General features: G+C 38.5%; 1 protein-coding gene across 1 annotated transcript; it reads left to right on the forward strand.

Moving 5' to 3' along the window:
• The first annotated feature begins 1312 nt into the window (after window positions 1–1312).
• Window positions 1313–10563, forward strand: PSME3IP1 (proteasome activator subunit 3 interacting protein 1). Its single transcript, XM_072422830.1, has 7 exons — window positions 1313–1703; window positions 2668–2800; window positions 3780–3878; window positions 4665–4799; window positions 5937–6048; window positions 7057–7109; window positions 10162–10563. The coding sequence occupies exons 1-7, from the start codon at window positions 1671–1673 to the stop codon at window positions 10374–10376; spliced, it is 780 nt and encodes a 259-aa protein (XP_072278931.1). The 5' UTR covers window positions 1313–1670; the 3' UTR covers window positions 10377–10563.
• Window positions 10564–12300: the final 1737 nt, after the last annotated feature.

Here is a 12300-nt window from a genome sequence, read left to right on the forward strand (position 1 = left end):
GTCGTCCAATCAGATCCGCCGCGACGGCCGTTCGTTTCCAGCGACAATCCTCATTCATCAGCGTCGTTCTGCACTTTTGCACTGCACTTTTTGTTATCGATTATCGGACGAACTGTCGTTAGTCGTTCGTTTCCAATGATAATTATTGCATATGTGTACGCAGCTTTAGAGTAGGGAGACTTGCAGCAGTCACCCCATTGTGTCATCATTTGTAGACAATGGGCCTCATTTTTTAAAGCTCTCCAAGTCTGGCGAGGATTCACTTTCATCAGTGAAGCTGGGTGATCCAGCACGCCTGGAATGGATTTCTTTGAATTAAATTGCTAGCAAACGTTTTGAATCCTGGACCAGATCCATTCCAGGTTTGCTGGATCACCCAGCTTCACTGATGAAAGTGTATCCTCTCCAGTCTTGGGAGCCCTTTGAGCCTGATTTATTAAAGCTCTCCATGACTGGAGAACATGGGTGATCCAGCAAACCTGAAATAGTCCAGGATTGAAAACATTAGCCAAGTATTAGTAAATGATTTTTAAGAAATCCATTCCAGGTTTGCTAGATCGCCCAGGTTCTCTGCTAGAAGTCTATCTTCTCTAGTTTAGGTTAGCTTTAATAAATCCAGCCAGTTTTGAGGTTTAGAAGACTCCAGCTGATATTTTTTATGGAGCCTGCAGGCAGTCACAGGTCATTCATGATATTAGGATACAACATAAACTTTATGTATGTAGTGTTGCGTACAAAGGCCTGGCCTGCACTGGCGGCAAACAGAACAGTACTCAGGTCTGCCCTGGTCAGCTCAATAAGTGCTTTGCATGACTGCAATTATTTTATTATTATTTATATATGAAATTGGTATCTTAGGAAACGAAGTTGCAAAAAGCACTCCGAACTGTTTTTGTGCAAAAACTGAAATTTTGCTTGCGGTTCTCTTGCATTTTCAGCTTGATGTTTGTGACTCTCAGGTCAGTGTAAGTGACACCAATGATCATTTTGGCAATCTGTAAGGGTGACATTCTTCCCGATGGCCAGCAGTGTAAAAGGAATTCTTCCCACAGACCACCAGCCTAATGTACTGTGATCTGTGGATATAGTAATTATAGCTGGGGTTCCTTGAGGACCTCAAAGTGATTTCAAGGGTTCCCCATTATCAATACTACTAATAATAATATTATACAGGATTTATATAGCGCCAACATATTACATAGAGCTGTACATTTAATTGGGGTTGCAAATGACAGACAGATACAGACAGTGACACAGGAGGAGGACCCTGCCCCGAGGAGCTTACAATCCAAAAAGACTGCCTTAGTCACTAGCTGCTAATTCACCGTCTAATGTGCAGGTTGGAGGTAGCAAAGGAGTCCGTGGTGTCGACAGTCGGACAGTCATGTGTAAACTGGTGATTGACTGGTACTTATCAAGCTTTCTTTCCTCATTCCCTAGCAGCAGAACAAAATGGTGGTGGAGTGAAGGAAGGGTGAATATTTATGTCTTAAAAAAGGTTGCTGCGATCTTCACTTTCAAGACAAAATGACGGAACATTCTGATAGTTCCCCTTGCAGCAAAGTATTCTTACTGATCCACACATTCACTGCCTCCCTGCTGTAGAAACTCAGCCTGCGTAAACTTAGGTCTTGGAGCTTACCCATGTGGATAAAGTTAATGCCCTCCACATGCAGCGATTGACCTTGCAGACCAAAGTACTGGTAAGTGAGGGTCACATATTTCCCAAACCTAGAAACCACAATTCCTTAAAGAATGGAATAAGGCATGTGACAGAGCGGGAAGCAAGGTTTGATGAATATCGTTGTTGGGTTTGCTTGGTTGAGGGCTGCTTGGAGGTATTTCCTTGCCCTGCATGAGCAAAGTGATAATGACTATATTGGCAGGGTTTTGTTTAATTAAAGCGACCTAAACTCAACATTTTTACTTTACATAAAAGGGTAGACAACCCTTATACGTAAAGTAGAAAAAAAAAAAAAAGGGTGCAGCACCCCCCTTTTACGTCTTGATCACTGCAGCAATGAATGGAAGCGCAGGGTCTCCAGGGATTCATACGTCACGCATCCTGTGAGGCTCCTGGCTGCTTCATCTGTGCATGCCCAATCTCGGGCATTTTTATCACTAAGGGGAAAGAGATGCCGATCTCACGCATGTGCAGTGAGATCATCTCCCTTTGGGGTTTTTTCCCCCTTTATCGCGGGCTATGTCACCCAATCTGTGGGATTAAAGGTAAGTGTAATTTTTTTTTAATTTTTTTTTTTTTGTTTGTTTTAACTTTTGCATTAAAATACGTTTTGCATTTTCACATGCTTAGCTTGATGTGGAAATGCAAAACTTATTTTAGCATTATAGCATAAAGCCTCCTTGAATCTGGTACTGCTGGTCAGATATTTAACTTTCTAAGTGATCTCAGGAGCTCCTCAGACGGATGGCATCAACAAAAACTAGTGCAATATAACAGAGGTGTGTTACTGGTAATTACACGCAGGTTTAGCAGCTCCTTGGTGAATATATCTCATTAATAATGGACCTTTTTGCATTTGTTCAGAATTCTTCTTTGTTTTCTATTATTCTGTGTCAAGAATTAAAAAGAATGAATACTAATTGAGTTCTGCACGTGATCACATAATCAGTAATAATAATAAAGATTTAATTTTTTTTTTTCAGTCTTCAATAATGGCTGGCAAAGAAGGGGATTATGTAATGAACAAGAAATTTGTGACAGAATCTGAATTAGAAGAAAAAAGAAAGAAAAGACAAGAAGAATGGGAGAAAGTGCGGAAACCTGAAGATCCAGAAGGTACAATCTGCATTTACCATAGCAATTTACTCACCTGATGATCTAATGTGTATTGTACAATGTATTGTCGTACATATATCACAAAGGGAAGTAAAACCTTGCAGAGATTCTTACCCGCTGTGTCAAAAAAAAAAATACTATCAGTTCTGCTATTGGAGATTTTTGCTCAGCTCTCATATAGATGGACATCATAAGAGGTATGCAAGGAACAACAATACAACAACCTCAGGGGTTCTGTCTTTATTAAGCCATGCAGATTGCAGCCATGCATGCATTAAGCCATACAGATATCAGATAATTGGTGCTGGTAAAGATCTTCTATCATTGGGCCTGATTTATTAAAGCTCTCCAAGGCTGGACAGGATACAGCAAACCTGGAATGGATCCGATCCAGAATTGAAAACGTTTGCTAACAAAAAGCATTAATTAAATCCATTCCAGGTTTGCTGGATCACCTAGCTTTACTGTTGAAAGTATCTTTTCCAGCCTTGGAGAGTTTTAATAAATCGGGCCCATTGAGTCCAGTGACGAATAAACAAACAATTGCAGTACACACAGCGTTGTTCTGTTCAATGGAGAGGGGAGGACAAGTGAGCAACACCCTGCTGTTCTTTCCCCTGTAGGAGTACTCAGCAGTTCTTCAACAATCTGTGGCGAGCGCAGCTGTTCGTCTAAAGCAGAAATCATCTGACTTGTGTACGTAGCTTTACTCTGTCTAGAAGTAAAAAAAGAGTTTTGGCTGGCGCTATTCTTTAAATCTGATTAACTGGAGACCCCCCTATTACATTACTATATTTTAGTAACATTCTATTATCTCAAATGACTAATAGACAGACTTGGTTTAGATGGGTTTTGTGACCGGCCAAATTTTATTTTAACGTAAATTACTCCATCCTGAAGGGACATATAAGGATCATACCACAAATGTCTTGTCTGTGACTGCTGGTGGCACTCATTTGAATTGTTGCTGTTGTTGCAGAATGTCCAGAGGAAGTGTACGACCCACGGTCTTTATATGAAAAGCTACAGGAACAGAAAGAAAAGAAACAACAAGAATATGAAGAACAGTTTAAATTCAGTAAGTACACTTCAAAGGCATGTTGTATAAAACTGAACTTTGAGCACAACAGTTTCAACTTCTTCCCTGCTGGAACATTTTTTACATTTTTCACACACCTGAAAGTAATTTAACTCTCCCCACACACATTGGCCCTGATTTATTAAAGCTCCCCAAGGCAGGAGAGGATACATTTCATCAGTGAAGCTGGTGATCCAGCAAACCTGGAAAAGATTTCCTAAAAGTCATTGGATGTTAGCAATTTTTTTAAATCCTGGACCAGATACATTTTAGGATTACTGGATCACCCATCTTCACTGTTAAAAGTGTATCGTCTCCAGCCTTGGAGAGCTTTAATAAATCAGGTCCACTGTGTTTTTTTAGCAGATAACCTGTAGAATAAAATATGGCAAATATTTATGTTGGATAATGTTTGCATACCCACTTTTGAGGTTAGGAATGGATGGATATCACAACAACTACACTGCTCTGCCATTCTTGGCAGTGTAAGGAGGTCCACAGGCGCTCCCACTGCCTGCGCTCCTATTATTACTGGTTCGCTGAACGTGGGTTGGGGACCTCTGATATAAGGCATCATCATTTCCATTTCCTCACATTGAGATGTTTTTACACTAACCAGCAACTCTCCATGCATGTCTTCCATAAACCAGTTAAAGCACAAACTTTTTTTTAGTATTTATAGGAAAATAGAGCAAATTGAAAAATCTGTTTCTTTTACTTTAATAAATAGGATCCTTAGCATTATAAAGTTTGGTTTACAATAAACTGTGTTTTTGTACTTCAAAGAAAACATGGTGCGAGGCTTAGATGAAGATGAAACAAACTTTCTTGATGAAGTTTCAAGAAAACAGGAAATGTTGGAAAAGGAGAGAAGAGAAGAAGAAAAGAGAGAAATAAACGAGTATCGAATATCCTTTAATTGTCTCTGAATGCAGCTTATTTTTATTCAATGTTTTATGAGGCCAAAAAGGAAGCATTATCCACACAAGAAGCTTATATACCATTTCAGAGAAGTAATAATGCTGTTTATTAAATTGCTATCATTTTCTGAAAATTCACCACCAGGATGATGCAGTGGTTTCAGACTTTTTGAATTCCTAATCTAGAACCAGTATGCATTTCAGGAGTTAAGACTCTGCAGTGATTTTCCATTCTGCATATGTTTGTAGGTCAGTGACTCAGATAGTATTGACTGAAGTGAGAAGTGGCAAGTATTTCCTATTTCATATTTTTAGATTTCTTCTGGTAATAATCTGTTACCAGCTATCATGTGTAGGGATGTCATTAGGCAATGAACAACCATGCATGCAACCATGTGTAAGCTACAGGTAAGCATGTACCTGGGCAGAAGGAAGTTTCATTATGTGAAAGATCTACAGTCAGTAAAATAGTTACATAGTTAGGTTGAAAAGAGACAAAAGTCCATCAAGTTCAACCACTAGGGAAATAAAGATAACCCATATATAAACCCTACAGACATGATTGATGGGTCATTGGTCCAGAGGAAGGCAAAACAAACCTAGTTCAATTTGCTGCAACAGGGGAAAATAATTCTTTCCTGATCCCATTAAGCAATTGGATGTTCCCTGGATCAACAGTCCGTGATCTTTACTTTAAAACATTAATACCCAGTTATATTCTGTGCTTCTAGAAAAGTACAATGGTCTGTCAAACTTCATGAAAGTATATTGCCTATGTATAACATTTTGGGTGTGTGTTCGTCTTACTGTTTGAACAGCAGTTTATTTTGAACAATTATCTATCTACTTTACACAGCTTTAGTACTTCCATCAGGCTTATAGACAGTTATAACACAAAACTAGAAGTGTTTACATTTGCCAAGTCTATACAAAACAGAAATTAAGCTTAGGCAAAATGTGATGCTTATGACTGCGTGCAAAAAATTTTTCTGATGGGGTCTTATTTATCCAACACCATGAGGTCTGATGGCTTTGTGTTCATGGTTCTATGGATAAGAATACATAAAGCTTTCCCCCTAACATCTGTACTGGAAAATATTTTCTTCTTAACCAGTATCTTACAATGCTCGCATAATAGCCGCCACATCCACAGAGCACAAGAAGAGGGAGCCTGAGAAGAAGATTGTGACTGCCGACAGCAAAAAATTCTCACAGTCCAAGCTGCTGGCAGGAGCAGTGCGGCGCAAAAGGTTAGAGTTAAAGACACATCTTTGTAAATCTTCTCAAAAAAAGAAAGTTTGTGTATGTATTATCTTATTGATGAACTCCAGGAATATACTAAAGGTGCACATGTAAACTAGTTAGCACATTAATAAGTGTATTTTGAATTCAAATGGTGTAAGTACCTAAATTTGACTCTGTATCAGTCTCTTGCTATCACTGCAGGAGAGGGAAAATAGCCAACAACAGTAAGTCTGTTGTGCTCATATTGTTAAAATGAACATACTGATTTAGTAAAAAGGAAAGTGGAAGAGTGGTGAGCTTATCTGTCCCGTTTCCATTTTTAGCTACAGCTGGGGTAGGACTTAGACATGTAAATGTTGCTTACAAGAATTGGCAAAAAAAAAATCAAACAGAAGCACATTGCCGCCTCACATAACCACTTGCCTTTTAATAGGGAGCCAGCACAAAGTTGACTCCCAGGTCATATACATGTTCTTGACGGCTTTTAAGCAATTTTAAGACTGCAAACATCTGCATTTCTGCTCCAAACTTTATTACAGTGCAAGTGCAAGACCATTGATGGCTTGCTTACAACATGAAACTAACTAGCCATACAGATTTATTCCTTTGAAGTCTATACTGTTCTTTTTTTGGCCTTTGGTTGTATGTGATTGTTGAATTTCATTGTTAAAAATTCCTTGGTAATTTTCCTTGACCTGCTGACTTCTTTGGAGCCAGTGGCATTACCATGTCATGCTAAATAGTTTATTTATTGTATATGTGAATATTAATATTTACCTCATATTGGTGAAGATTAAACTTTAATAAAACCAAAGTATTCACTTCATCATCCAAGGAGCATTTTGTGTGTATTAGGAGGGGGTGGTTTAACCCTGTATCCTTACAAGGCAGTAAATAAAATATCAAAAACGCCATAGTTTCTGCATTTAGAACCTTATTCAGGCTGCACCTTTGTTCTAGCCAAATATCCTAACATATCCACTATATAACAATATCTCATTTTGCCTTTTTAGCAGTTCTGAAAGTTCTGGCACAAAGAAATTGAAGCTTGATCAGGAACATGATGGTATGTACCCGAGTATGGGATGTTCTGTTGTTCTCTGTTCATATAATAGCAATGTTTCTCAATCCTAAACCTAGAATGAGAAGCTGTTCAGATTTCAGTTGAGGCTTTAATCTAAAGGTTCTCTAGTAGAAATCTATTTCAGCAAGTGATGATCCGCCAGCAAATCCAGGAATATTAAATTGAACAGGACAGATTTGCTTTGCATTGATTCACCCAAATATATTCCTGTCTGGACTTGCAATAGACATTTTATGATTTGAATAATTTCCCACAGTTACATCATGCAGTCTCCTTTGTACTGGACTAGATAAATCTATTCTGTATTTTAAAACTGAACTATGGGGTTGGTAAACATTGTCTAAATATGATGTATATATGTACGTACAGTTATGTATATTCTTGTTATTGCACGTTGAGTATTTTCCTGCTTCCTGTAACAAAGACAACTCACTGCTGGTCGGTGACATGATAAACGATGATACCAGCTGCAATAGTACCAACTGCAGCCAGTACAGATCTTACTGCAGTTATAATGGCAGACACAATGCAGCAGTTTAAGAGGAACCCCCCCCCCTCCCAAAAAGAAATATAAAAACACATAGAGTGTCTAAAAAGATCAGTGTTTAAATAATGTGTTTCCCATAAGTTCTGTGGTGTGGCCCCTTGTTAGGAAGTATGTGAGAAATATTTTGTGACCTTGCTCTTAACCTTGTACAAGTCACACTTTTCTTCCATAGCTGCATGAACAATATGAACTGGTTCAGAAAAGTGGGTTAAACAAAATTTTCAGTAACTCAAAATAACTGTGAATAGTTGCTGTAGGTTACTTTAGTTTAGTGCAATTCTCTTGTGTTTGCATGAAGCCCTTTGTTTGATTTGATAATAACGTACCACAGCATTTCTTAATAATGCCAGACTTGTTAACCTCCACACACAATAGAATATTTATTGTAAGACAATAATAGTATAGTAAATGCTTTTATATTCCTAAAAAAATAAATTTCCCTAGCCTAACACTGTATTGCATTTACAATAAAAGAAAAATCTGCCAATGTGACCTCTTCTTTACATACTAATCACGTTTACAATAAATGAACCTGAAAGTACATCAACAATATTACCTACTGTATAGAGGATATATAAGCAATCAGTCCTTAGTAATCATTTACCTGAAATGGTAAATCTACCCTGGGGCACCTTAAAAAGGTTCAATGACTGGTAAATGCTCAGTGGTCTGCACAAAAATGTAGAAATAATAAATGAAGGCATATGCAGATAAAGTACAGTTATTTAAAACACATTTCTTCCTAATGGTGCAACACCCTTTTATTTTATTTTTTCCAAAAAAGGGGTGCAGCACCGCCCTCCTAATTCTCGATCGCCTAGGCGATTAGGAATGACTGTGAGCGCAGTAATTCTGGGATACCTTCGTCACACATCCCAGGAGGCTCTTGGCTGCTCCTTCTGCATCTTGGGCATGCGCAGAAGGAGCCCTTTCATCAATAGGGAAAAAAATTGCCGATCTCATCCAAGTTTAGTGAGATTGGCAAGTTTTTTCCCGATCTACATCACCCAATATCGCTCCTGTGCAGTGCGAGATCAGGTGACGTAGGAGGAAGAACACTGAGGAAGAGAGGAGGATATGGCGGCGCCGGGCCGAAGACGGATAAGGGGACAACTCGGGACCCGATGGAAGAAACCTCCCGAGGTATAGACTGATCTGCGGGATTGTAGGTAAGTGTGATCATTTTGGTTTTGGGTTCACTTCTGCTTTAAGTGCAGTTACTGAAGCCAGGAACATAAAGTTAAAATTTAAAAAACATAAAATCAAAAGCCATCCTCAAAATGTTTTTGCATGCAATTCCCTGCCTAAGTACTGCTTAGGTTACCACCAACAACTTCATGATGGAAAGCGGTTTTATGGATGGCCAAGCATTGGAATGATAAGCAACCATACATTTGCTGGTTCTTCCTGATTTGTGGGAATGCAAAGACACTGCTCTGTGCACTTCACAGCATGGCATGAAATCCTGGTTGTCACTGCCCAGGAAAATATATCAAGAACTGAAACATTACTCAGTTTGTATGAAATCTGTGCAGGGAAGACAGTTAAGTGTCTAACAGAGACACTCTTATTTCTCCATAGAGCTGACCTGTCATCTGCAGTATGATATGGCAAAGGAGCTTCACAGCCCCTTTAATAGTAAAAACAAATGTGCATAGAAATGAAGTTTAAATGTATGAATACATTTTTAAAAACATAAGCACTTGGACTTATGATATCATTTTGGATTTATTAACATAAACCTAGCACTTGGACTTTGATATCAAATAGGGGCTTGTTAGGGTGGGGAAAAAAATAAACCAATTAACTGGTAAGAAGTAAATGTTTTTAATATCCTAATCCTTTTTCCACAAACAGTTTAAAGGTTTGATAAATCTATTACTGAACAGTCTTATTTTACAATTTTTGAGGAAAATAAAAGTTATTTTGTGACTATTTGCATTAAAATGTATTTCTGTAAGTATGAAAAGCTATGGGCATTGTTTTCAAAGGCAGTATTACCCATTTAAATACATTTACCTTACCCACCAACAGCAATTTCCTTCAGTTCAAATTCACCTAAATAAGACATGGTGTGTTTAATGCTTAATGATAGTAAATGGAATTTTGATTACCTGCTTTTTGAGGTATACATAAAATGCAAGATAAAAATTCCCTTGAATACTTACCCTAAATATTGTGCAATATAAATATTTTCTGATGCCACCCCTTAACAGACTTTCTGCTTTCTTTGTTTAAAACAAAAGCAACAATTTTGTGCTGTTTTCAAGGTGGAAATGTACTACTTAGGGAATTTATTCAGCATTCAGTCTATATTGGTACAGTGCTTTACATGCAAAGCTTCACCTGCTCAACGAATAGAAGACTATTTATTTTTTAATTTATATTTAAATTTATGTTAGCCATGATCATAAATATGTGCAAAACCATTACATCTTTTGTTAATCGTCTTTTTATCTTACACTACTATTTTATTGTCTCTTTCAGAGAGTAATTCAAGCTCTACTGAAAGCAGCACCACTGTTGGCTCCAGACTGCACTGCCCTCCAGCCTCCGTTTGCATTGGAATCTTACCTGGCCTTGGAGCTTACTCAGGAAGCAGCGATTCAGAGTCCAGCTCAGACAGCGAGGCCATGATAAACAACATGGGAAAGATTGTGTCATCTGTATTCCGCTCAGGAACTTTCCTGGATGCCCCTTAAACCTTACCCACCAATCAGAAAACAGTATGCTCATTATGAAAGTGGAACTTTCAAACTACAGCCCATGGACTAAACCTCTGTACAAAAACGGCAGAGTGTGTTTATTTTTCTTTTGCTGATGTCAGCAGTTACCTTTTGTGCAGTGTGTTTTTAGGCTTAAGAGCTTATTAAAACAAAAAAAAATAAACCAAGTTTTTTTGTGTTTAAATCAGCACAGGAGCTAAAAAAAAAATAGATGGATTAGCTTCACAATGCCTCCGCTGAAATTACCAAGATCGTTAATGTTGTAATCCTATTTCATGCCACAACTTTTTTTTAATGACCGGAAAATCTATAAAGGTGATGGGATGAATTTAGCATTTTTTATGAATATTCCATTGATTGTATGTGTTTTTTTTTTTTTTTTTTTTTTTTTTTTTTTTTAATCTTGCTAATGCCACTTGGCCCTATTTTTTTTTTTTTTTTTGCACTGGTTTTTAAAACCAGCTTTATTATACGAGGGGGTGCTGAGAAGTTCCTGACTTTGCCCCCTTCCAGATGAAATAGAAAAATGAGTCTGGGGGCCTAATATCTTAGTATGTAACTGTACAAATATCAGGTCTTTGCGATTCTTAAACTGATTTTTCTTTTAGTGAGAAGCTGTGATGGCAGAGGCACAAGCAAGTTTCACGTCATTGGGCCATCATAAAGTTTTTGTTTCTCCAGGGACATTCACACTGAGATGTCACAAACACTGGGGGAGAAGTGTCCTTCCTACAGCACTGTCAAAACTTGGATATCTCATTTTAAGACTGGGAATTTCACCGTTGAAGATGATCCCCGCAGTGGGTGCCCCCAACTACACCTGACCCGGCAACCTGTGATGCTGTCCATGAGCTGATTATTGAGGACCGGCGAATATCCGCAAAAAAGATAGCCCAGATACTTGACATCTCACAGGAGTGTTTTGGGTTTGTTATCACCACTATCCTAGACATGTGCAAGCTTTCAGCGAAGTGGGTGCCGAAATATTTAAACAGTGATCAGAAGAAGGAACAAAGTGAAGCATCCAAAGCCGCTTTGTCCCATTTTAAGCTGCACAGGAATTTTTGGTTAGGTTAGTGACTGAGGATGAAACCTGGCTCCACATCTATGATCCTGAAACCAAGGAACAGTCAAAGGAATGGTGCCAGAGTGGGTCCCTGCAGCCAAAAAAGTTTTGAACCCAGAAATCGGCCAAAAAAGTAATGACATCCGTTTTCTGGGACAAAGACGGTATTCTGTTGGTGGACTACCTACCTCAGGACTCTAGTATCACCCGACAGTTTTATGCTAACCTCCTGGACCAGCTGAAGGAGGCAATTAGGATGAAACGCCATGGAAAGGTTGACCAAAGGGATCCTTTTTTTGTAGGACCTGAAGGGGCAACGTTTTGAGAACGTTTCTGACGTCAAAGATGCTGCTGAGAGCTGGTTTGCAGACCCACTAAAGGACTTTTATTTGACCGATCTGGAAAAGCTGCAACTACGCTGTACCAAGTGCAGTGGGGAATATGTTGAGCACCCCCTCGTTCTAAATGGGTTTTATCTAAATATTAGTAGGTTTTAAGAAAAGATAACATCCTTAAGGATATCATTCCTCCCCAACCAAAAGTTAACACTGAGATCCCAACATATAATAGGTTTGAACCCTTTGACCAATTTAGATCAGATGTAAGAGGTAATGAACTAATGCTCAATCTGTAATCTACTATGGAGGGTAATCATCCTTTTTTACAGAAGGGAACACCAAGAAAAAAGAAGACTAAGAGACAATGTGGTTTGGGGGGGGGGGGGGGGGGGAGAGGTAAACAGAAAAAGAATCGGACAATAACGTGATCGTATATTTCATTTGAGTTCTTTGACCCTTATGGATAACAGGTTGACCACTTTAGATCGAAACGTTA

The sequence above is a fragment of the Pyxicephalus adspersus genome, chromosome 9, assembly GCF_032062135.1.
Source record: "Pyxicephalus adspersus chromosome 9, UCB_Pads_2.0, whole genome shotgun sequence".
Lineage (NCBI taxonomy): Eukaryota > Metazoa > Chordata > Amphibia > Anura > Pyxicephalidae > Pyxicephalus > Pyxicephalus adspersus.